Source organism: Myotis myotis, unplaced genomic scaffold, assembly GCF_014108235.1.
Source record: "Myotis myotis isolate mMyoMyo1 unplaced genomic scaffold, mMyoMyo1.p scaffold_m19_p_1, whole genome shotgun sequence".
Classification (NCBI taxonomy): Eukaryota; Metazoa; Chordata; class Mammalia; order Chiroptera; family Vespertilionidae; genus Myotis; species Myotis myotis.
Genome location: NW_023416313.1, coordinates 158,332,872 through 158,356,866, shown reverse-complemented (window position 1 = coordinate 158,356,866; position 23,995 = coordinate 158,332,872). Strand labels below are relative to the sequence as shown.

The 23,995-nt window shown below is 41.2% G+C and overlaps 2 protein-coding genes and 1 pseudogene across 2 annotated transcripts in view; 2 read left to right on the top strand and 1 right to left on the bottom strand.

Annotated features, from left to right (window-relative positions):
• The window catches only part of GPR176 (G protein-coupled receptor 176), a 100,317-nt gene that overhangs the window by 58,739 nt on the left and 17,583 nt on the right, over positions 1–23,995 (top strand). The window lies entirely within an intron of this gene.
• Positions 14,515–15,460, bottom strand: LOC118649619 (DAZ-associated protein 2-like). The gene has a single exon (XM_036296914.1). It carries the CDS (start codon positions 15,423–15,425, stop codon positions 14,910–14,912), a length of 516 nt encoding a protein of 171 aa, XP_036152807.1. The 5' UTR covers positions 15,426–15,460; the 3' UTR covers positions 14,515–14,909.
• Positions 17,338–17,951, top strand: LOC118649624 (annotated as a pseudogene).

The window sequence follows — 23,995 nt, the reverse complement described above, 5'->3', positions numbered from 1 at the left end:
AGGGGCTGATGGGTGTTTGCAGGCTGGTCACACCCCCTTCAGCGTGGGGATCCCCACTGGGGTGCCTGGCCAGCCTGGTTGAGGGGTTGAGGGCCGTTTTCTGGCTGGCCAAGCCCCCCGGTGACGGAAGCTCCCAGCCTCTCCTTTTTTTCTTCTGGGATTTATTTACCTTCTATAATTGAAACTTTGTTGCCTTCAGTGGAGCTCAGAGCCGGTTCCTGCTCGCTCCCGCTCTGTGGCCACTGCCGGCTGAAAGCAGGTATCTGGGGTTTATTTGCCTTATATTATTGAAACTTTGTTGCCTTCAGTGGAGCTCAGAGCCGGCCAGGAAGGTTGGCTTCCTCCATCATCAGAGCAACCAAGCCTCCTGCTTGCTTCAGCTCCGTGGCTGCCAGCCACCATCTTGGTTGGGTTAATTTGCATATAGTTGCTCTGTTTGGCTGATGGGTGTGGCTTAAGGCATAGCAAAGGTATGGTCAGTTTGCATGTTTGTCTTTTATTAGTGTAGATTACTTAAACATTCTATATCATAGGTAAAGTAACTCTATACTATCTAATTCCTGAAAATATTTACTTCCATGGCTACATTGTATAATGGTTGCTAGCTGTCAAGATTGTGGATATTTTTCTTAGATAATGTGAGTGGAGAATTTCCATCTAGAACAGTGGTTCTCAACCTGTGGGTCGCGACCCCTTTGGGGGTCAAACGACCCTTTCACAGGGGTCGCCTAAGACCATTGGAAAACATATATAATTACATGTTTTTGTGATTAATCACTATGCTTTAATTATGTTCAATTTGTAACAATGAAAATACATCCTGCATATCAGATATTTACATAACGATTCATAACAGTAGCAAAATTACAGTTATGAAGTAGCAACGAAAATAATTTTATGGTTGGGGTTCACCACAACATGAGGAACTGTATTAAAGGGTTGTGGCATTAGGAAGGTTGAGAACCACTGCTTTAGACATTGTGGAGACAGTGGTAAATAAGACAGGAAAGCCCTGTACCTAATGGGCTTACTTGATTATTCATTCATTCATTCATTCATTCATTTGTTCATTCATTCTTTCCTCTTTTATTGAGATACAATTGACATATAACATTGTGTAAGTTTAAGGTGTACAGTGTGTTGATTTGATACATTTATATATGGCAAAATGATTATCGACATAGTATTAGCTAACTCCTTCATCCCATTACATAGGTTCCATTTCTTTTTGTGTGTGTGGTGAGAACATTTAGGATCTTCTCTCTTAGTAACATTTAAGTATGTGCTACAGAATTATTACCTGTAATCAACATGCTGTACATTAGATTTAAAGAATTTGTTATTCTTATAATTAACTTTTTAGACTTTGACAAACATTTCCTCATTTCCCCCACTCCAGTCCCCAGTAACCACTACTATACTTTTTTTTTAAGTGACTTTTTTAGGTTCTACATATAAGTGACATCATATAGTATTTGTCTTTCTCTGTCTGACTTATTTTACATACCATAAGCCCTCAAAGTTCACAAACACCAGGTTTCCTTCTTTCTCATGGCAGAATATAATATTCCATTGTATATATACCACATCTTCTTTATGCATTCACCCACTAATCCCGATTTCAGTTCCTTTGACTATAGACCCAGAAGTGGATTGCTGGATCTTATGGTAGTTCTAGTATGTATTTGTTTATTTAAATCTTTATTGTTAAGAGATTACAGATGCCCCCCTATTTTCCTCACATTTCCCCCCTCCACTTGGTTCCTGCCCCTCCCCAAGCCTTCACCACCCTATTGTCTGTGTCCATTGTAATGCATATATGCATATAAAGTCTTTGGTTAATCTCTTCTCACTCCCCTCCCCCAGCTTCCCTCTGAGATTCGTCAGTCTGTTCCATGTTTCCATGCCTCTTTTTCTATTTTATTCATTATAGTTTATTTTGTTCATTGGGTTTCTTGTTCATTTATTTTGATTTTTAGATTCAGTTGTTGATAGATATGTATTTATTGCCATTTTATTGTTCATATTTTTTATCTTTTTCTTCCTCCTCTTCTTCTTCCTCATCTTAAAGAATACTCTTCAACATTTCATGTAATACTGGTTTGGTGGTGATGAACTCCTTTAGCTGTTTCTTGTGTGTGAAGCTCTTTATCTGACCTTCAATTCTAAATGATAGCTTTGCTGGTAAGTAATCTTGGTTGTAGGTCCTTGCTATTCATCACTTTGAGTATTTCTTGCCACTCCCTTCTGGCCTGCACAGTTTCTGTTGAGAAATCAGCTGACAGTTGTATGGGCACTCCCTTGTAGGTAACTAACTGCTTTTCTCTTGTTGCTTTTTAATATATATATATATATATATATATATAGATATATATATTTTTTTTTTATTGATTTTTTACAGAGAGGAAGGGAGAGGGATAGAGAATTAGAAACATCAATGAGAGAGAAACATTGATCAGTCGCCTCCTGCACACCCCCTACTGGGGATATGCCCACAACCAAGGTACATGGCCTTGACCAGAATTGAACCTGGGACCCTTCAGTCTGCAGGCCAACGCTCGATCCACCGAACCAAACCGGTTAGGGCCTCTTGTTGTTTTTAAGATTCTCTCTTTGTCATATCAGAAAGTTTGTAACCTTCTTTAACAATCTGAAATACAGATCAAATACATAGGAAGTAAGCACCTTTGCGATAATAGCATAGGATTGTTTTTTGGGGTATAAATTTACCTTTTCAATAGAATTTGCATCTGCTCCTTGCATTTGCAACCAGTCTACAAGCTCTTGATATGTTCTCTGCTCATAAGACGATGCTGGGTTCTCTGTAGTAATTAGAAGTTTGTTTTATTGTATATTGATGTGTAACAATAAAACTTGAACAGTGACAAGGAAATAAACTATTCCAGAATGTAAAAAAAAAAGAAAAAAAAAAAAGATTCTCTCTTTGTCTTTTTAACCCTTGGCATTTTAATTATGATGTGTCTTGGTGTGGGCCTCTTTGGGTTCCTCTTGTTTGGGACTCTCTGCGCTTCTTGGACTTGTAAGTCTATTTCTTTGACCAGGTAGGGAAAGTTTTCTGTCATTATTTCTTCAAATAAGTTTTTAATATCTTGCTCTCTCTCTTCTCCTCTGGCACCCCCATAATGCGAATGTTGGCATGGTTGAAGTTGTCCCAGAGGCTGGTGCTAGTGTGCGTATCTTGGGCCTTTTATTGATAGGTTTGGGGCATGTTGACTCCAGCTGCTGCGGCTTAAGAGATTTTAGCAAAGTCTAAAGCCTGAGCCAGGACAGGCTATTTATATGGAAAAGCCACTGCAAACAGCGTGGGTAGGGCTGCAAATTGGATGGGGTGGGGTCTCAGGGAATAACCAGAGTAGAGTGAACAGTGTGGGCCACACTGATGAAACTCAGATATAACTGCTGGTCAGCTCTGCCTTAGGGGGGAGGTCCCTACACAGGAACAACAACCCCTATGAGCACCCCTTTCTGGGAGAAATCTGCTCCCAAGTTCCTAGCCTGATGCCAGACAGCCTAGTTCCTCCCTGTATGTCCCTGAATTCCCCCAAAGCCGTTGGGTGCTGGAGCTCAGAAAGAGAGACCTTGTGAATTTGTGTGCCGGCTGTTAAAGGGGAACACCTGGGTCTCCAGCAGCCTCCGTGTCACTCAGCCTCAGTCCCCACTGGGTTTTACAGTCCAGAGTTATGGGAATTGCTCAGCTCTGGAACCCTGGTGTGGGGCTGGGACCCCCTGCTTCTCACAGGAGGCCTTGGAGATATCATTCCAGATTTATTTATTTATTTATTTTTTAATTAGAAGATTTTTTAAAAATTAAATCTTTATTGTTCAGATTATTACATTTGTTCCGCTTTTTTCCCCCCCATAACTCCCCTCCTCCCAGTTCCCGCCCCACCCTCCACCCTCACTCCCCACCCACTGTCCTCATCCATAGGTGCACGATTTTTGTCCAGTCTCTTCCCGCATCTCCCACACCCCTTTCCCCCCCAAGAATAGTCAGTCCATTCCCTTTCTATGTCCCTGATTCTATTATAATCACCAGTTCATTCTGTTCATCAGATTATTTATTCACTTGATTCTTAGGTTCACTTGTTGATAGATGCATATTTGTTGTTCATAATTTGTATCTTTACCTTTTTCTTCCTCTTCCTCTTCTTAAAGGATACCTTTCAGCATTTCATATAATCCTGGTTTGGTGGTGATGAACTCCTTTAGCTTTTCCTTATCTGTGAAGCTCTTTATCTGACCTTCCATTCTGAATGATAGCTTTGATGGATAAAGTAATCTTGGTTGTAGGTTCTTGGCATTCATCACTTTGAATATTTCTTGCCACTCCCTTCTGGCCTGCAAAGTTTCTGTTGAGAAATCAGCTGACAGTCGTATGGGTATTCCCTTGTAGGTAACTGAGTTTCTTTCTCTTGCTGCGTTTAAGATTCTCTCTTTGTCTTTTGCTCTTGGCATTTTAATTATGATGTGTCTTGGTGTGGTCCTCTTTGGATTCCTTTACTTTGGGGTTCTCCGCGCTTCTTGGACCTGTAAGTCCATTTCTTTCACCAGGTGGGGGAAGTTTTCTGTCATTATTTCTTCAAATAGGTTTTCAATATCTTGCTCTCTCTCATCTTCTGGCACCCCTATAATTCTGATGTTGGTACGCTTGAAGCTGTCCCAGAGGCTCCTTACACTATCCTTGCATTTTTGGATTCTTTTTTCATTTTGCTTTTCTGGTTGGGTGTTTTTTGCTTCCTCGCATTTCAAATCATTGACTTGATTCTTGCGCTCCTCTGGTCTGCTGTAGGGAGTCTGTATAATATTCGTTATTTCAGTCCGTGTATGCTTAATTTCTAGTTGGTTCCCCAATATAACATCGAGGGTCTCATTAGTTTTCTTGTAGATCTCATTAAGTTTATCGGTGGCTTCTAAACAGTTCTTGAGAGACCTTAAAAGTGTGGTTCTGAACTCTATATCTTCCATTGACAATTTTGTCCTGTTTCTTTGTCTCCCCATTTTGTTATGCTTCCTTGGTGCACCCCCTAGTGGTCTTTGTGCGCAGTCTTATAGTTAAACCTTGATTGTTGTAGCTAATACCAGGGAGGGTTTGACCTCCAGGCCAAGTGGCTGTGAGAATCAGCTGTGTCTGCAGTGAGAGAACTTCTGTCCTCTAGGGAGGTGCTAATCTGGCGTTTGCCTGAGGCTATCCGGCAAATGCCTCTGTGCAGGGCTTGGGTGGGGCGGGTCGCACAGGATCAACAGGGTGGGCCGGACAGAGCAGTTATGGCGACTCTCAGTCCTGTCCCCAGCACCCGCTGCAAACCTCGGAGAGAAAGCTGGCACCTGAGTCCCAGCACCCGCTGCAAAGCTCAGAGAGAAAGCTGCACTCGCTCTGACCGAAGCCAGACAGTCCCGCTTCTCCCGTTTGAGTCTGGGTCCCTAAAGACTCGCCTGTATCTGGAGCTCAGAGTCTGTGACTCCCTCCAGATTGAAAACGCCAACCGCGCCCTCCGCCGCCAGCCCGCTCCGCGCACTCCGCACCTCAGAATTTGACTTCAGCACTGCGCCTCCTCTGAGTGTCCGTATGCGTTTCTCTTTCCTCCTAGTTGTAGGACTTCCACTCAGCCAGCGTTCCTGTGGTTCTGGGTGATGTCCGTTCCATTTTTTAGTTTCACTTTTGGAGTAGTTGTTCAAGGCAGCAAACTCCGGCGTTAACCTATGCCGCCATCTTGGTTCTCCTCCAGGGCCAGAAGTCATTCCAGATTTAAAAAAAAATGCTGCACGTGGGTTCCAGCCCAGCCCATTCTGTGCCTCAGCCCCTCCTACTAGTCTCAATGTGCTTTCTTCTTTACTTGTCTAGTTGTAGGACTTCCATTCAGTCAGATTTCAAGTTGTTCTGAATGATGGTTGCTCTGTATTTTAGTTGTAATTTTGAGGTGGCTGTGAGAGGCAGTGAGTACTGGTGTTTACCTACACCACCATCTTGGTTCTCTTCCATGGTAGTTCTTTTTTTGATTTTTTGAGAAACCTCCATACTGTTTCCATAGTGCCTGTACCAATTTGCATTCCCATAGTCAGTGCATGAGGGTTCCCTTTTCTCCACACCCTCATGAACACTTGTTATTGCTTGTCTTTGTGATGATAGCTCTTAATGGGTTGATTTAATAATGTACTCCAAGTTGCTTTTCCATGATAGTTTTGAGCTGATTACACCTGCACTTTTTAAAAATCTGATACTTTAAAAAATCGGATGCACTATTATATTTGTAGCATAGCTGGTTAACTAAGTATATAATCTCTCGTCAAGAAAAAAAAGCTAACAGGTACACCTGGGATTACCTTCTGACCTTGTTGGCATTAGCAAACACATTTCCTAATAATGCATGTTTGATTTTATACTGCCTGAATTATTAACTGACTAGTTGGCTTTATAAGCAAGTCACCCAGGAAATAACTAATTTTCAGCTGGCCTTGCAATCTTAGGATCCCTTTTTGACTACCACGGAGTGCTGGACTTGATTTTTGAAACACTGGCTAAGATTCTAGTCCCAGATAGCAAATAGATGTCAATGCTTGTACCAACTCCATTTGATTTGGAGTGGCAGCTGCCTGGAATGCAGTGTTGAGAAATATTTTGAGGTCTTGTACTGGGACCAGAGGTAAAGAGGGCTGTGGTAGATTTTCAAGGTTTACAATGAGTGAAAAAGATAGTATATATGCTTTACATGCTCTCTGGGGCCATTTGGAAACAAGAAACCATTGCCTTCATGATTCTTTTTCCTATTTCTCATAATATAGTTGAGCAACTTCATCATGCATTTTTCTTTTCTGGGCTGTCAGGAAACACTAGACCGAAGTATAAGAACAGCATGAAATAAAGGAATAAGTAGGTCCTTTCTTTCAGGATATGCCAGTAGATCATTGTTCCTGGTGGGCTGAATCTGATTACATGGGCTTATGATACTCCTGGGCCACAACACCAAAAGGAGACTGTTCAAGGGCAGATAGCAGCCACAGGAGCAATTAGAGCAAAGCTGGAAATTCTTTTTTGGACTCGGTCTTCAGTCACTCTGACATTTTAAAAACAAAACACATCTGAGACAGAAGAGATGACTGGAAATTGCACCAAATCCTTCATGTGCTAAACTATATGTTAAAAAAAAAAAGTGCTACTCTAAGTCTATGTTCTGAGAAAACCAATTTGGTGTGTGAAATTGCAGTTGCTATGGCAACCAGGGGCTGTAGCCCTCTGGCTTGTGCTCCTAAGGAAAATGTGTTGTTTATGAAGAAGAACCAAGTCCTGACTTAGAGAGTTAACCTGAGTTGTGCTCCTTTAAATGCCAGGTTCTTGTCTTGAGCCTCAAAGGAAATAGTCCTCCAATTCCTTTAACTAGGTGAAGCATCTGTGACTGACATTAGGAAGGAAACACCTAACAAGAATATCAGTGTGAGTGGAGAAAAATATTTTAAGTAGACAGTATGAAATACTTTGTTTACAACTTCAAAGTAAAGAACCCTGTCTTGCTCTGGTATTCAAATTCTTGAAGAAATTTTGGAAACAAGCTTCTCCACTCAGCAGAGCTTCCTTTCTGGTCTTTTCAGACATATGTTTTCTTCATTGATTTCACTCAAAGCTACATAGCCTGTGTTGAACCTGGGAAACTCTTCGTGTGTAGGGTAATTATTGACATCCAAATTGTGATTATTTGTCAAAAAGAGGATAAATTAATTAAACAATAGTCTCACATCTCAAATATTTCTGGAGAACAGATTCTTCTTCCTTATCTCAGTAAATGACACCATTATCTATATAGATGTGCAAGTAAGAAACCTAGGAGTTACTTTTGATTTTTTTCTTTCACCCTCCACAGATTATCCATCTGCAAATACTATTGATTATGCCTTCACAGTGTATTCCACATCTGCGCCCTTCTCCCTGTTTCAACTCCCATGTTGATAGTTTAGCACAGTCATCTCTTACCTGGAGGACTTCATGTTTTCCTAACTGATTTCTCTCTCACTATTCCTGCTTTTTATCATTCATTCTCCCCATAGCTAACAGGATTTTACTCTCTCTCTCTCTCACACACACAGGTACAAAAGTAGGTTTACAGTTGTGAGTATGTGAAACACAGACTTTATTCTTATGTTATTATTCATTAACTAGAGGCCTAATGCACAAAAATTCGTGCAAGAGTAGGCCTTCCTTCCCCTGGCTACTGGCACCAGCTTCCTTCCAGCACCCGGGACCTGGGCCTCCCTCCTCTGGCCGCTGGCAGGCACCTGAGACCAAGCTGGCTTCCCCTGGGCCTCCTGAAGGCACCTGGGACCCTGGCTGTCTTCCCCCCAGCCCCAGCTTCATCAGGAAGGACACCCGGAATGACGTCTGGAAGACATCCAGTCTAATTAGCATATTACCCTTTTATTATTATAGATTACAATTTATGGTTTCTTCCCTTTGTTCCTTCCATTATGCTGTTGAGCCCATTCATTGAGTTTTTTATTTTGGTTATTATATTCTTTTGGTGATAAAATTTTCTTTGGTTTCTTTTTTTATATTTTCTGGATTTTTTTTTATTTTGCTGAGACTTTATTATTTATTTTAAGAATGTTCATAATTGTTTATTGGAGCATTTTTATGATGGCTGTTTTAAAATACTTGTTTAATAATTCTAATGTTGCCGTAACCGGTTTGGCTCAGTGGATAGAGCGTCGGCCTGTGGACTGAAAGGTACCAGGTTCAATTCCGGTCAAGGGCATGTACCTTGGTTGCGGGCACATCCCCAGTAGGAGGTGTGCAGGAGGCAGCTGATCGATGTTTCTCTCTCATCGATGTTTCTAACTCTCTATCTCTCTCCCTTCCTCTCTGTAAAAAATCAATAAAATATATATTTTTTTAAAATAATTCTAATGTCTGTATTCTTGGTCTTAGCATCTCTTATCTTTTTTCATTAATTTTGAGATTTTTCATAGTTCTTGTTACAATGAGTGATTTTCAGTTGAAACCTGGATATTTTGGGAATTATATTATGAGACTCTAGATCCTATTTATCTCTTCTGTTTTAGTTGTTGCTTTGTGACACCTCTGTGACAGGGAAGGTGGGTGTGCCTCTCTGTTACTGTCAGGTGAGGGTAGAGGCCCAGATATCCCACTCAGCTCCTGTTGAAGCACACAGCAGGGGAGCTGGGTAGGGTCATAGCTGGGCTCTCCACTAGGCCCCTACTGACACCTCCCTGGGTGTGAGGGGTAGAAGTGCCACATGACCACTCCCTTATGACTTTCGAGTACCTCATGGGAGGTGTTGGCCTTATTGCTAGGTGGTGGGGAAAGTCCTGAGTGTCTACCACATCCTTTCTGATACCATTCTGATGGGGGACGTGGGGTGACCCATTAAAACCTGGTGAAGCTGGAAGTCTGGCGTCTCCACTTGACATTTCTCAACATGGATATGGGCAGGGTCACAGTGTTTTCTGTGTCATTCATAATTGTCTAAAAGTTTTCTGACTTGTTAGACTGTCCCTTTCCTATTCTTTTGCTAAAAGGAAGCAGGATTTTTTTGTTTGTTCACTTTGTTTTGTTTTATTTTTGTCTGTGCCGATTGGCGTTACCAGGTTGATGACTTTTTCAGTTCTATGTTTGGGATATGTGAGGCAAAATGAAAACCCAGGGAATTCACCATCGTGTCATTCCCTGGTCCCAAGGTTTCCACTTCTTCTCTGAAATTATCCTCTTTATTTGTTAACTTACTAGTTATTCTCTAACTTCTAGATCTTATCTAGTGGGAAAAGTAGGTTTAGAGTCCATGAATGGGAAACTCAGTTTCTTACTTGTAATAACTGGGTTTTTCTGCTTCGGACTCTGCAGATTGAGACTTACCTGAGAGCAAGGAACCCGTGTTACTTGATCTCTCTGAGCTCTCTGGTTAGACTTCAGAGCTATAAGTTTTCTACTTTTGAACCAGAATTTGTGGGCCTGGACCTGGTCTGAAAATGGCCTGTCAGTGAGTGGTGTCCTATCTGAGCCTGCCTCCCTCTCTGTCTGAGGTTCCCAGGGAGCTGCTTCCCTGGTACTGGTGACACACATGCTGAGGAGCTGGGTCTGGGTATGGTTAAAATTGGAGGAAAGCAGAGGGACCAACCCATCTCAGTTTGCTCAGGATTTTCTTAGTTTCAGTCGTGAAAGTCCTGGGAAGACCAGGATGATTGGTCTCCCTAGGAGAGTCAGAATCATCTCAGCACTTTTCCCAGCTGGATTGGGATGGAAGAGGTTGAGAGGAAGTTGAACTGGTTTGACTTAATTGCTGGGCTGTCCAACTTTGATTCTTCAGCTTCTTGTACTGTTGAGGCAATGTTCTAGCATATGTTCTCCTTAAGACAACAAGCCAAGGAAAATGATGGGCACTTCCTGGCCAGGACCTTATGTGTCCTATAGGTTCTTGCTCAAACTCTCAACTTTTGTATTCTTTTTCAGTGGAGGAGGGAGGTTATGGGGAGGAGGTAGGGACTCCCATTAGGTTACCAGGAACAATTTGAAAGAATTGGCTTTCTTATCTAGCCTGTGTCTATAGTGTGAACCATGAGTGCTATCTAGTTGTGGTTTGGATACAGAGTGAAAAGCCAAACTGATAGCTATATAATATGGCTTGAAATTAAATACATATTTTATAGCAGTGTTTCCTAGTGGTTAATCCAGTGTTTCCCAGTTACTTTGTTTAAGATCACTTGGGGCTTATTAAATACAGATTTGTAGGCCCAACTCCACACACTGTGAGTCAGGAGGTTTGGGGAAGGGACCAGGAAACTACATTTTTATAAGCAACTCATGTAATATTCATGAATCTTGACATTAGAGGGCCATTATTCTGTTGCTCTGTACTATTTAGATGATGTCCTGAGGATATTGGGAGAAATCAGCATCTGATTTAACTTTTTGTGGCAAAGGCCATGAAAAAAATATTTGGGACTCTAGGGGCTTTATTACATACAGTTGACCCTTAAACAATGTGGAGGTTAGGTGCGCTGACCCCTGCCTGCACTGTTGAAAATCTGTGTATAACTTTTGACTTCCCAAAAACTTAACTACTAATAGCCTACTGTTGGCTAGAGGCATTACCCATAACATAAATAGTCGATGAGCACATATTTTGTATATTAAATGCATTACATATTATCTATACTAATAATAGGGGAATATGCAAATTGTCTAGGATGCCATCACAGTAACAGTAATGACCAGCAGGCTGCCTGGGGCGACCAGGCCGGCAGGGGTGTTAGTGAGGGACGACCAAATGACTGAACTGCAGGCTGCGTGGGGCAACCAGGTCGGCAGGGGAGTTAGTGAGGACGACCAAATGACTGAACAGCAGGTTGCGTGGGGTGACCAGGCTGGCGGGGGGCGGGGGGCAGCGCAGTTAGGGGCAACCAGGCCAGCACGGGGGGGGGGGCAGTTGGGGATGACCAAGCCGGCAGAGGGGACAGTAAGGGTTGACCAGGCTGGTGGGGGAGGCAGGGGCGATCAGGTTGGCAGGGGGGGCAGTTAGGGGTGATCAGGCAGGCAGGCTGGTGAGCAGTTAGAAGCCAGTGGTCCTGGATTGTGGGAGGGATGTCCAACTACTGGTTTAGGCCTGATCCCTGAGATTGGCCTAAACCGGCAGTTGGACATCCCTGAGGGGTCCTGGTTTGGAGAGGGTGCAGGCTGGGCTGAGAGAGACCCCCCCGCCCACCCCCACTCTGCACGAATTTTGTGCACCTGGCCTCTAGTATTCTTATAATAAAGTGGCTAGAGAAAATAAAATGGTATTAAAATCATAAGAGAAAATACATTAACAATGTTTACAGAAAAAATCCACATATAAGTGCAATTCAAACCCATGTTGTTCAAGAGTCAACTATTATTTTTCTAATTGTGTAGCATTAGGTTTGGGTAAAATTTAAAAGAGCAATAGTAGCAATCCTCCCAACACCTTACTGATGCCATTCTTTCTACTTTTACAGTGGAAAGAGAGAAAACTTCAATGGAAAGTGACAGACTATCTTCCTAGCTATTTAACAGGTTTGCTTTCAGCTTTACAAGCTTCCCCTAGAATTGAAGGGAAAATTAAAAGAGGGAAATGAATCAAAGTCATAGAAAAGAAGATAGCACTTGCTACTCTGTGTTCAAACTGGGCTCAATTCACAGGAGATCTTTAAGCTATTTTTTGTTGAAGTCAGCATTATCCTCCCCCACCCCCACACTTTAATCACACCCGCTGCCATCAGATGTCTGGTATTTTAAAAATAACATTTGTAGAGAGAGATTTATTTCATTATAAATCCAGATGACATGTTAGCTTGGAATTTGGCTTTTTTCCTACCTCAGGCAGAGTTACGCTTATGTAATAATTGTTTGCACTATCAGAGAGTGCTATTGATATGTCATTCAGCTGGTATGTTCAAACTCCAGATGTGGGCTAACTTGCAAATTGTGATCCTGGGTGTGGCTGTTTGATTCACTGTAATGGGCTAATCTGGGCCCTGTTACAGTTAATAGCAACTTTCATGGTAGCAGTGGTGTATGGGGTGGGAGTGGCTGTACTATAGGCTTCGTAATATTCAGGATTAAATTGAGGCTGTATGTGAGTCTAACAATGGTCCAAACTAAGGATAATTAAAAAATGATTTAGAAGTATACTCTTAAAATTTATTATAAATTACCTTATAAATACATGCTAGTGAAGCCATTTCGTTCTGGCTTTTGTCCCCTACTTGCAGGGCTTAGCCCTCTTCAAATTCAAATGGGGCACCCTGGCCAGTGTGGCTTAGTTGGTTGGAGCATCATCCCATACACCAAAGGGTGGTGGGTGTGATTCCTGCTCAGGGCACATACCCAGGTTGTAGGTTCAAACCCTGGTCAGGACTGTGTGGTAGGCAATTGATCAATGTTTCTCCCCACCCCCCAAATAAATCTCAAATGGGGCATTTCACACCTGCTCTCAAAGTCTGGGTGCCCCTGTGACCACCACATTTATTTCCTTTTCCATTTCAACCATCAGGCCCTGATTCCACATCTGCTGGTGCCCTCTTCATCTAAATTAGATCTTCTTTATACTTTCTTCTAAGCTTAGATTACCTCCTTCTTCCCCCAACTTCCCAGAAATTTGTCGCTTTTCATCTCCCTGTGTTCAAGACACTGGGTAGAGTTTCTCATAAAGTCTGAATTTTTCTTTCTTGAACAAAGGGGCTTGTGAAGAGGATAGGGACTAGGGTCCTAATATAGGTGGTCCAAAGTCCTTTATTATATGGTGAGTTAGGAACACCATATCTCAGTCAGATGATAAGTGTGAACTTACACATAGCATTTTAAGAAAGCAGGAAATGCCTGTGCCCCACCACCTCTTCATTTAGTGCCTTTTCCTCTCTTTCGGTTCTCCTTCCCAGACAAGGTGTCAATGTCAAGCAAGATGCATGTCAGTCAGGCCAGGAGCCCGGGGCCTTTCTTATATCTTCCCCACACAGACACCTACCTGTCCTAGTTAAGGAGGTTCCTCTCAGCCTGTTAGAAAGCAATCAAAACATCATCTCCTTTCTATACCCCAAGTGTTAAGGGCCAAAAAAACAACTTTAAGAGTATTTGTATTTTTTTTTTCTTTTTTTTTTCCAATTTTTATTCTACATTTTTAGTATAAAAAAATCCACAAGTTAAGTGCACCACAGTGTAGAGAGAGAGACATACAACGCTTAACTTCCATAACAGTCAATGGTACAGTCAAACATCACATGTACAGAACACAAAATTTAGATGAACTGAAATTATAAAAACCCAATTGCAAAAAACAAAAATTAAAATATTAAGGATCCCTGAAATATTCTTAACCCTAATGAGATTTCACTGGACTCAAGTCATTGTGTAGAGGCATTCACACGGCCCCATTAACCCAGCTTAGGAATTACTGGGAGCCATGAGTGGCTGCATCAGACATTTGGACAATAAATGGTAACCAATTTTTTAATCTGACAACTCCCCTTAATTTGGCTCTAAAGTCATCAGGCTTATGAAATACATCCTCCTCCTTGCCCTCCCCCACTCTCCCCCCCCCACACACACATTTTAAACAAACTGTTGTTTATAGTTTGTGTTGCTATCCTTTGTTCAAATAAGATGTTTTTCTGGCACCAAAGCAAATTTGGGTTTGGTTCATGTATGAAGAGAGCCTATGAGGAGGGTCCAAAAGGCACCCTCCACTTTTGCCTGAGGAGATGCAAAAACAGAAATAATGGGGTCTGTGCTTTGGGCACAGACGGGGTTTCAGAGGATCCTTGTGAAAGACAAGTTAACGATGACAGGTGGGGACAAGTGCAAGGAGAGAAGGAAATGAGTCTGACTGGCTTTCTGTCCTGCACCACTGATTCAATGGAGATTGGCGGGAGGGAATGGAAGATGGGTTGGGCGTGGGATGTGGGACAAAAGGTGGAAAAGGCAGACAACTAATGCATTTCACTTAAAACAAGCAATATAAATCAAAGACTTAAAGATTAAAGACCAATCAGAATAATTTGGCAACTTTAATTCTTAGGAAGATCAAAGTTCCCTCCAAACCTAATTTGATGTTTTATTACTAAAAGCAAAGACCAGTATGGTACAGTATTACTCCAGAGGAATTAAAGGAAGATTTTTAGGGCTGTTTCACCCACATTCATTTTATGAATGGATACCTCCCCTACCTCAAAATGCATTAGGGAGGTACTGCTACCATTACATGGTTCCTTATTAAGTTTGAAAAGTGCCTGAAATTTTGGGCACCAGAAAGACACCCCAACAACATGTGTCTTAAACTGCAACTTCAGGTTAATATGACTAAAGCAGTTACATTGTGAGAAGTGCTGAAGGTATGTGATGTCTTTCCCGGCACAGAGGTGGCCTTGGGTCTTCACCAGATGGTGTAGCCACCATCTGAACCACCCATGAAGAAGTTCCCCTTCCGCTGAGTTACGAGGACGTTGGCTCCCTGCATGACTGCAAGCTGAGCAGCATTGGGAGGGCATCCAGGGGGTGGAGGAGGAATGTTGCCAGCAGTAGCCCCAGCTCCGAATCTGGCACCTGCATCATACCCGCCTTCCACCAGCACTGTTGAACCAGGTGGATAGATGGGGCCAACTGGATAGTAAGCCATGGGGATTGTGGAGCCTAAAGGCCCAACAGCCACAGACTGGGCGGCCATGGGAAGATACAGTGAGGCGCCAGGAAATGCAGCTGACATGGTGGGGACGGTGGCAGCCCCTGGGTGCACAAAGCTCGGACGATAGAGCTCTGAGTAGGCGGGCGGAGCATCGGCATCGGTATAGGGTGGAGCCTGAGGGAGATGCAAGATCTGAGGGTACACTGGGTTCCCAGGCGGCTGCACAGGGTAAGTTGGCTGCGTTGGATATTGACCTTTGCTGTTCATGGTGGCTGCGGGTCCGGTTCGGCTCGGCGTCGCGGACCAGAGTATTTGTATTTTAACAATAGACTTTTGGATATAGAAAAATTAACCCCTGAAGGTGACATTTTTCAGCATCATACCAGGCTGGCTAGTAATAGAGGTGTGTGTGTGTGTGTGTGTGTGTGTGTGTGTGTGTGTGTGTGTGTGTGTGTGTAAACATTTTCCCTTTCACTTCTTTAGTTTAAAAACAAATTAAGTTACACACATTTATTATGCCATCCCCCAGTTCTGCTTTACTTGAGGTACTCAATATTGACAGCCTGGGACGTATCTTTCCACATATTTCCCTGTGTTATATAGGAACACCCCACAATTTATCCTAATGATAAACATTCAGCTTGTTTTAAATTTGGGGTCACTGTCAACAGTCCTTCAGCAAACATATCTGAACATACAATCTTATCTATTGATTCTTTTATTTGTAGGATAGTTTCATAAAAGTAGGATTATTCAAGGTACATGCATTTAATAGATACTTCCAAGTTACTTTCCAGATATATAGCCATTTACTTGTCCACCAAAAACATGTAAAGATGTTTATATCTTCATACCCTTTAATACTGGATTTTATACATTTTATTTCATTTCTGCCACAGTCTGTTCGCAGCTGTGATTATTTTAATTTATTTTAATTTCCATTTATGCCATTCCCTTAGGATGCCCCTGTCAGTGGTGAGGGTGTTGTAATGCACCCCGTGAGTAACACACAGGACGCAAAATCAAATCAATGAGTCATTTAATCAATGAAGCCGGCGACTGCGAGAGAGATGCGGCTCCAAATCTCGCAGTGCCGAATGCCCGTAACATCAGACTTACATAGGCAAATATCACAAAGGCATTGATTACATCTCTAGGTTTGGAATGAGGACCCTGGTTTGCAAAAGCAGTTTGTTACAGAAGCTAAATTGAGCAAGTTAGTTATCTTACAAAGATTAATTATAGTTTCAGGTTTTGGGACCAGAGTCAACAGAAACACATTTTCTGGAGCAATTAAAGCAATTGTGTGTCCTGGTCTCCAGGTGCAAAGGAATGTGTTTTGAAAGACCAGTAAAACCACAATCAATGGGGTATTCAATCGAATGGGATGATTTATATAAGTTCAAAAAATCAAAATAATTTCTCTATTATTTTAGCAAGCAAATAAGTACAGAAGCCAGAATAGCAGGGTTAAAAATTAAGCAGCCGTTTTTACCTGAGGTGATGGCTACCATGCTTCAAGGGTTCTTTCTTAGAGGCTGGTCCTAATGGCACCTTTGCAGCTAGCTGCTCTCAGGCCTCCATGGCTATTTTCTCCAGGTAAGAGCTGAAGAAGCAGCTTCAGTGAGTACAGTGGATTTTAGTCATAGGAGCTGATGTGCACTGTATGAATTTAAAACTATCAAAAAAGATGGATATCATGTAAATGCCACTGGAAAGGTTACAGGGGTGAGGAGGAATGAGTAGATAATATAAGTGTACAGATGCTGTGGGTGTTCTGGCTTCACCCAGCTCTGCAGTGGTCACCCTGTCAGCGTGTGCCTTGCTCTGCTGTGCTCTCTGCAGGACCTATGGGAGCTCCCTGCAGGAACGGAGGACCTTCCAGTGGCTAGCATTTTGGGTTTAGAGAGAGGAGCACATGGAGTGAGGGGAGTGGAGTGGTAAGGACTCCCCAGAGCGAGCAGCTTCCAAACCTTCCTTACACCCTTCCTTCTAAAACCACATCCATCTTCCCGTGGTGTCTCCCTTTCCTAAGGTTTTCCTGGCTCTTAAGCACCCCTCAACCCTATTTGCTTCAGCTATGAAAACCTCTCAGCCCTTTTTTTAGAAGTGTACCCCCTCTCAATGTCCTTTGCTGCATAATGAATGAATTTTTCTAAAAGTGACTTTCCAGGTGAGATGTGAGTGGGTACAGTGTATGGGCTTCTTTGTTCAGAGGGGCCTCAAGAGCAAAGGATTAGTCAGCCATGTTGCTCTTGATCAGAAAGGTGATCAGCATCGCGAAGGCCCCAGGGGCCATTAGACCCTGCGGTCGGGACAGCTAGGCATGGACCCTTCAAGTGGACAGCTTGTGCCAGGAGGGGTGGCAGAGGAAGCTAAATAAGCTCTTAGAAAATGGATGAAATTATAAAAGCTGCAGGCTGTGACTTTACTATGTGGTAAAAACAACTGTTTTGCTGGCTGACGTAACTTCGGTACTGTCGAAGTTATGAAATCTACAAACAGTATTTCAAGAGGAGTTTTCCTGTGAGAGCTGCTTACCAGGCTGCTGCTTTGCTCAAAGGAGGCGGTGTTGAGGTTGAAACAGGAGCGATCCAAGGCCCTCTCACAACAGCATCACCCTAGGGGTCCTGGTGTTATTTAATTTGCAATTTAATAATGTTTTTAATTTAACATCTTAATTTTTACAACTGATGTTGAAAAGTGTAAGCTGACTAAAATATCTGAAGTATTATGGAAAATACCATATAGTAAGGGGAATGGCCGTGATTGAAGAGTAGATGATGAATCCAGTTACCGATGTTATAAATTTCACTTATGTATCACTCTTATTACTAGACATGAGAAAAGAGACATGCATTACATGGTTCCTCAAAAAGTAAAACTAAAGGGGAATAACATGTAGGGAAGATGAGTTACTATTCCTGAAAAATAATAAAAAGTACACTTAATTCATTGAAATCCTATTAATTTAATGATTTGAAATATTTAATTATCATGTCAGATATATGATTCTGCTTTTATTTGAGTAAAATTAAGAATTTAAGTTTGAATGGTAGAGGTAAAGAAGAAGTGGACCAAAATTTTATACAGCTAATATTTTTCTAATGGAAATAAAATAGACATGCAGATTTTCTTGTTTGTTTTTTTAAAATATATTTTTATTGATTTGGAGAGAGAGAGAGAGAGAGAGAGAGAGAGAGAGAGAGAGAGAGAGAGAGAAACATCAGTGATGAGAGAGAATCATTGATTGGCTGCCTCCTGCACGCCCCCTACTGGGGACCAAGCCTGCAACCCGGGCATGTGCTCTGACCAGGAATTGAACCGTGACTTCCTGGTTCATAGGTCAGTGCTCAACCACTGAGCCACACCAACCTGGCAGCATGCAGATTTTCATAAATAAACAATAAATAAATGTGACTTTCTACCTCTCCTTCTAGTCAGCACCCTTGATTCTCTGCTCTGCTTTGCTCTGTCTCACTCAGATTTGGATGTCTCTTAGGCCAGAGCTGTGCTATAATCCTGTTGTGTATTGTAGCTTTCCTCTGAGGCATAAGCTTTCTTTCTTTCTCTCTCTTCCTTCTCATCCAGCATGCTATGAAGCAGGCACCCCAGTGCAATGCATGCTAATACTCTCTTGGGGGTGTTTTTCTCCATACGGCAGTGAATATAATCTGGTTAAATAGCACTGATGTACGAGAGTCTGCCTGACTCAAGTAATTACAGAGTTTATGACTAGAGCAGCATTCAACCCCAAATCAGCTGGATTACTTTTCAGAAATCCATTCTGAAAATGGTGCCCTGCAAATGATGCCTTTTGCATGAAGCACTGGGCACAGAGACTGCTCCTTCTGGGTCTTCATATAACCTCTCATCCATTGATTGGCAAAAATCAATGAGAAGTGATAGCACCTGCTGCAGGCAGGTATTTTGGAGGAAAAGGTTCAAGAGCAGTGGTTCTCAACCTTCCTAATGCCGCGACCCTTTAATACAGTCCCTCATGTTGTGGTGACCCCCAACCATAAAATTATTTTCGTTGCTACTTCATAACTGTAATTTTGCTACTGTTATGAATCGTAATGTAAATATCTGATGTGCAGGATGTATTTTCATTGTTACAAATTGAACATAATTAAAGCATAGTGATTAATCACAAAAACAATATGTAATTATATATGTGTTTTCCGATGGTCTTAGGCGACCCCTGTGAAAGGGTCGTTTGACCCCCAAAGGAGTCGCAACCTACAGGTTGAGAACCGCTGTTCTAGAGGCATACCTCAGAGATACTGTGGGTTTGGATCCAGATCATTGCAATAAAGTGAGTATTGCAATGAAGCAAGTTGTAATCTTTTTGTTGGTAGAGGGTCTTGCCTTCAGTTTGTAAAACAAAACAAAACAGAATGCAACATTTATTAAGCACAATAAAGTGAAGCACAATGAAACAAGGTATGCCTGCTGAAGGAAATGAGAAATCAATATTACAGAAATAGAAACACCAGAAAATAAGCATATATGTACAACAGTATTTATCACAGTATTGTTTATAATGGCAAAACCTCATAAAGCAAATGCCCATTTGGAGGACAAAGACTGAATAAACTGATATATTCACATCATGGATTTTCTCACTATGTATTGTACATATATAAAATAAAATGTTATGTGTGCAAAAGAAATAATAACAAACCACCATATATGCCAGTAAATACAGTGTATATGTTTATGTATCATTAAATAATGAAAATGGAGAAAGGTGTGTTCATATCAGTTACTTAAGAAGTTAGTGTCCAGCAAAAAGAACATTTTTTAAAAATATCATTTACATATTGTTATGTTTCTATGCAGAAAGAGATGTTTTAAAAGATGGTGATCAGGATGTTAATCATATTTATCTTAAGGTGATTTGATTTCAGGTGATTTTCCTTTCTTTCCAGACTTTTCTGAGCCATTTGAATTTATAACAGTGAGCATGTGTTTAAAAAACAACTCAGAAATTAACCAAAACTATTTTCAAGGCAATGAAGAGCTTGTGATAAGTAGCCAGAATCTTACTTCTGGGTTCCCCTCAAACTTGGGGTCCAAATAGGATCCTATATAACTAGTATGCATAGAGCTCATGGGTTATGCTCCTCCTGTGTGTATTCATTTTTTCCATTTATTTATTCATTTATGGTCAACAAATATATATTTAGCATTCATGATTACCACGTACTGCTCTAGGCATTCGGGCTGTAATGGTAGAAATATTAGATGAAGTCCCTGCCCCCCTAAAGCTTATGAATTACTGGAGGTTGGCACAGATGATTAACTAATTCCCATTATTGTAAGTACCGCAAACAGGAAGTAATCAGCATGATAAATATCCAGAGGGCCTGCTTTGGATTGAAAGTGGTAGTGGTCAAGGAAGGTTTCTTTTGAAGAAGACCTGAAGAATGAGGTAAACTTAGAGAGGATGGGATGGAAGCCAGAAGGAACAGTCACGTGAGGGCAAGAGAGCTTTGAAATTTTGGGGCTTCAAGAGAAGGTCCATAGGAGCTGCTACACTATTCACTCTAGGTGACACTGTTCATATTCAAAATCAAATATTCATTATGATTAAAGAACAGATGGTAGCGAAGGGGAAGCTTTTCTAATTCTCACATGAACCAGTGATTGGGGCAGGCTGGACTTTTGGCTTTGTCTTAATGAACAATGGGAAAGCAACAGAAGTTTTCAAGAAGGGGACTGATGTTCCTAAGCGCTTTAAAAATAAGCATTTTTCTGAGGCAGATAATACTGGAGGTCAGGGGAGATTGGGAAAGAAGGTCAGCAGTTTAGTTTTTGACATATTAAGTTTGCAATACTTGTGAGAGTCCTAGGTGGAAATGCTGGGTAGGCATATGGGTATCTGGTTGGTATATGGATATCTGGGTCTAGGGATCAGATAAGAGGTGAGGTGATGCAATAAACCTGGAAGCTATTAAAATTTGGGAAAGGTCATACATAGTCTGGGAAGGCTAGGGGAAGATAACATGAGAAGGACTGAGGTTGAGCCCTGATATAAGAGGAGAAGCCAGCAGAAGATGCTGAGAAGGGGCCAAAGTAGTAGCAGGAGAACCAGTAGAATGTACTCTGGACGTAAGTGTTATGTAAGTTCCTAATGTCCAAAATGGGAAAAAAACCAAGGCCTTGATATGGTTAAGGTCATCTCATAAGGTAAATGTGGGTGCTGCTACCATCAGGCCCTCACTGCCATCCCACATCTCTGATCTCCAGGGCTACGAACTGATGTGCCTTGACTCCGGCTTTTATGTTCATTCAAATAGTCACTTACCAGGGCAAATGAGGGCAACCCACATTTTGCCAGTCGAGTAGCTATATTTTCTGATTTCATTAATTTTATTGCTGATGCAAAGAAGTCAAGCTGTAAACATTTTTAAAGGACTATTAGTTGTTTGGTGTTCACTATACTTCTGAGAAAGTTAGAGAAAGAGTAAACAGATTTGCTCTCAGGAGTTAATAGGATTGCATCCAAGAGAAAAGTTTAAAGGATTTTTATTTTGTATTTTGTAAAGGAAGGATAAGTAAGTCTAACACTCTGAAGAAACATTATTTTGTAGTTGCTCGGTGAGTATTGTGAAACCTTTTGTGACTTCTAGAAATAAGTCTCACTAATTTGTAGTTGCATGATGATCAGTAAAAATAGTTTAAAAATACTTAATGATACATAATATTACAGTTATTTAACACTATGGATGAGGCAGTGTTTGGCACCTTTTATATGTTACCTCATTTAATACAGCAGCCTTGCCAGGTAAATTTTAGTCTACGCAGTGTGTCTAAATGGCAGACCTGAACACATAGCAACATAAAACAACAGACATGTATTATCTCAGTTTCTGGGCACCCGGAATTTGGGAGCAGCTTAGATAGGTATTTCTGGCTCAGGGTCTCATAAAGTCGCAGTCACCTGAAGGCTTGAGTGGGACTAGAGAGTCTCCTTTCAAGTTGGCTCACTTGAAAGGGCTGTTGGAAGGGGGCCTCCGTTCCTCATCACTCCAGTTTCTCCGTGGGCCTTCTTGAGTTTCCTTAAGATGTAGTCCGCTAGCTTTCCGCAGAACAAATGATTCAAGAGAGATTAAAATGGAAGTGGTAATGCCTTTTATGACGTCGCTTTGGAAGTCTCACTGCCATTTCTAATATTTCCTATTGTTTATATGTCAGCCCTGTTCATCATGGGAGAGGTCTACACAGGGATGTGAATACCAGGAGGCTGAGATCATTGGCCATCTATCTTGGAGGCTGATTACCCTCAGGGCCTTAGGATACTGCTTTTCCCAGAAGTCTTAACAATTAGCAAAAATTTATTTTCTCTGTATAAAACTTACATAGTCCTATCTGGAAACAAAGAAACTATAAATGATTCTTATGGTTTCTTCTATCCATATGAGTGTATAAAGTCTATTTAATGTTGTAAATTTTATCATTTCACTTCAATTAAAGAATTACAGAGTTCTTTATTGGAAAAACGATGATTTTAAATGTTGCAGCCTGTCACTGTTTTCTTGATCATTGTATATATGCTCACTTTTATTTCTTATCTGGGGTAATATTAAAATTTGTTGGCTAATAAATGTTCTACTATTAGCCATGGTATTTGGATGCTTAAACCTTTATAAGAATAATGTCAGCTGCAAGACTAATTGAAATTGGAGCTTAGCGGAAGTGAACAGATTTTATATTTTATCTTATTTATTTCATCCACATTGAATCAGTGACATTGATTACACTATGAAAGCCAGTAATTTACAAACCCACAAAGTGGAAAATTGATATTTCACAGGATAGAAAATTATCCCCTTACCTTTTGTTTTCTAATGGAAAGATAAGAGGCCACATCTTCTCACTGATCTTAGTGCTTTAAGTAAGCTAATAGCATTTCATGCTGATTTTATTTTGAACCAGCAGGAAAATTTCATGGTAAGTAACTCAGTGTTACTCAAATCAACTAATATTAGAGGAAGAATGCAGGATTTGGAAGCTGATTATTCATGAAATGCTGAAATGTTAGTAAAGGGTGTCCCAAAATTCATGCAAGAAGTAATTTTGATAGAAAACACAGGTTTATAATTAAAAATTATAAATTTTTTATTGATTCATAAAGTATACAGTATAGGGTTATGTATGGAATAGCATATCGGGTAAATGGCCCCCACGGCTTTGCTGGCACATACGCACTCTTTTGTTATTGCCTGAGCAGCCGCATTTTCGAAGAATGATCCGATGATGCCTCCAGCCCAAAATCCGCACCAAACAGTGACATGTTGTAGATGCATTTGTTTCTCAACAATCACTCGTGGATTTTCTGAACCCCAAATGTGACAATTTTGTTGATTAACCAAGCCATCAGATGAAAATGAGCCTCATCAAAATTCAGCCACATTTATGCAAAATGGTCATGGAAAATTTCAACAAAAGAGTGCGTATGTGCCAGCAAAGCCGTGGAGGCCATTCACCTGATATGCTATTCCATACATAACCCTATACTATATACTTTATGAATCAATAAAAAATTTACAATTTTCAATTATAAACCTGTGTTTTCTATCAAAATTACTTCTTGCGTGAATTTTGGGACATCCTTTAGCATTCTCCTCTGTTTATCTGTCACTATAGTCACCATAATCGCAAATCCTGGGACTTTAGAACATGACACAAAGCAAAGGAACCTTTTGTCCAGTTTTCACCAATGTGACTAATGAAGATGCAGGCTCAGAAAGCCTGGGTTTCCTTAAATGTCACTGGGAAGTGTACATATAAAATGAGACATGGCATGGGAGATAAATGGAACTGAAATT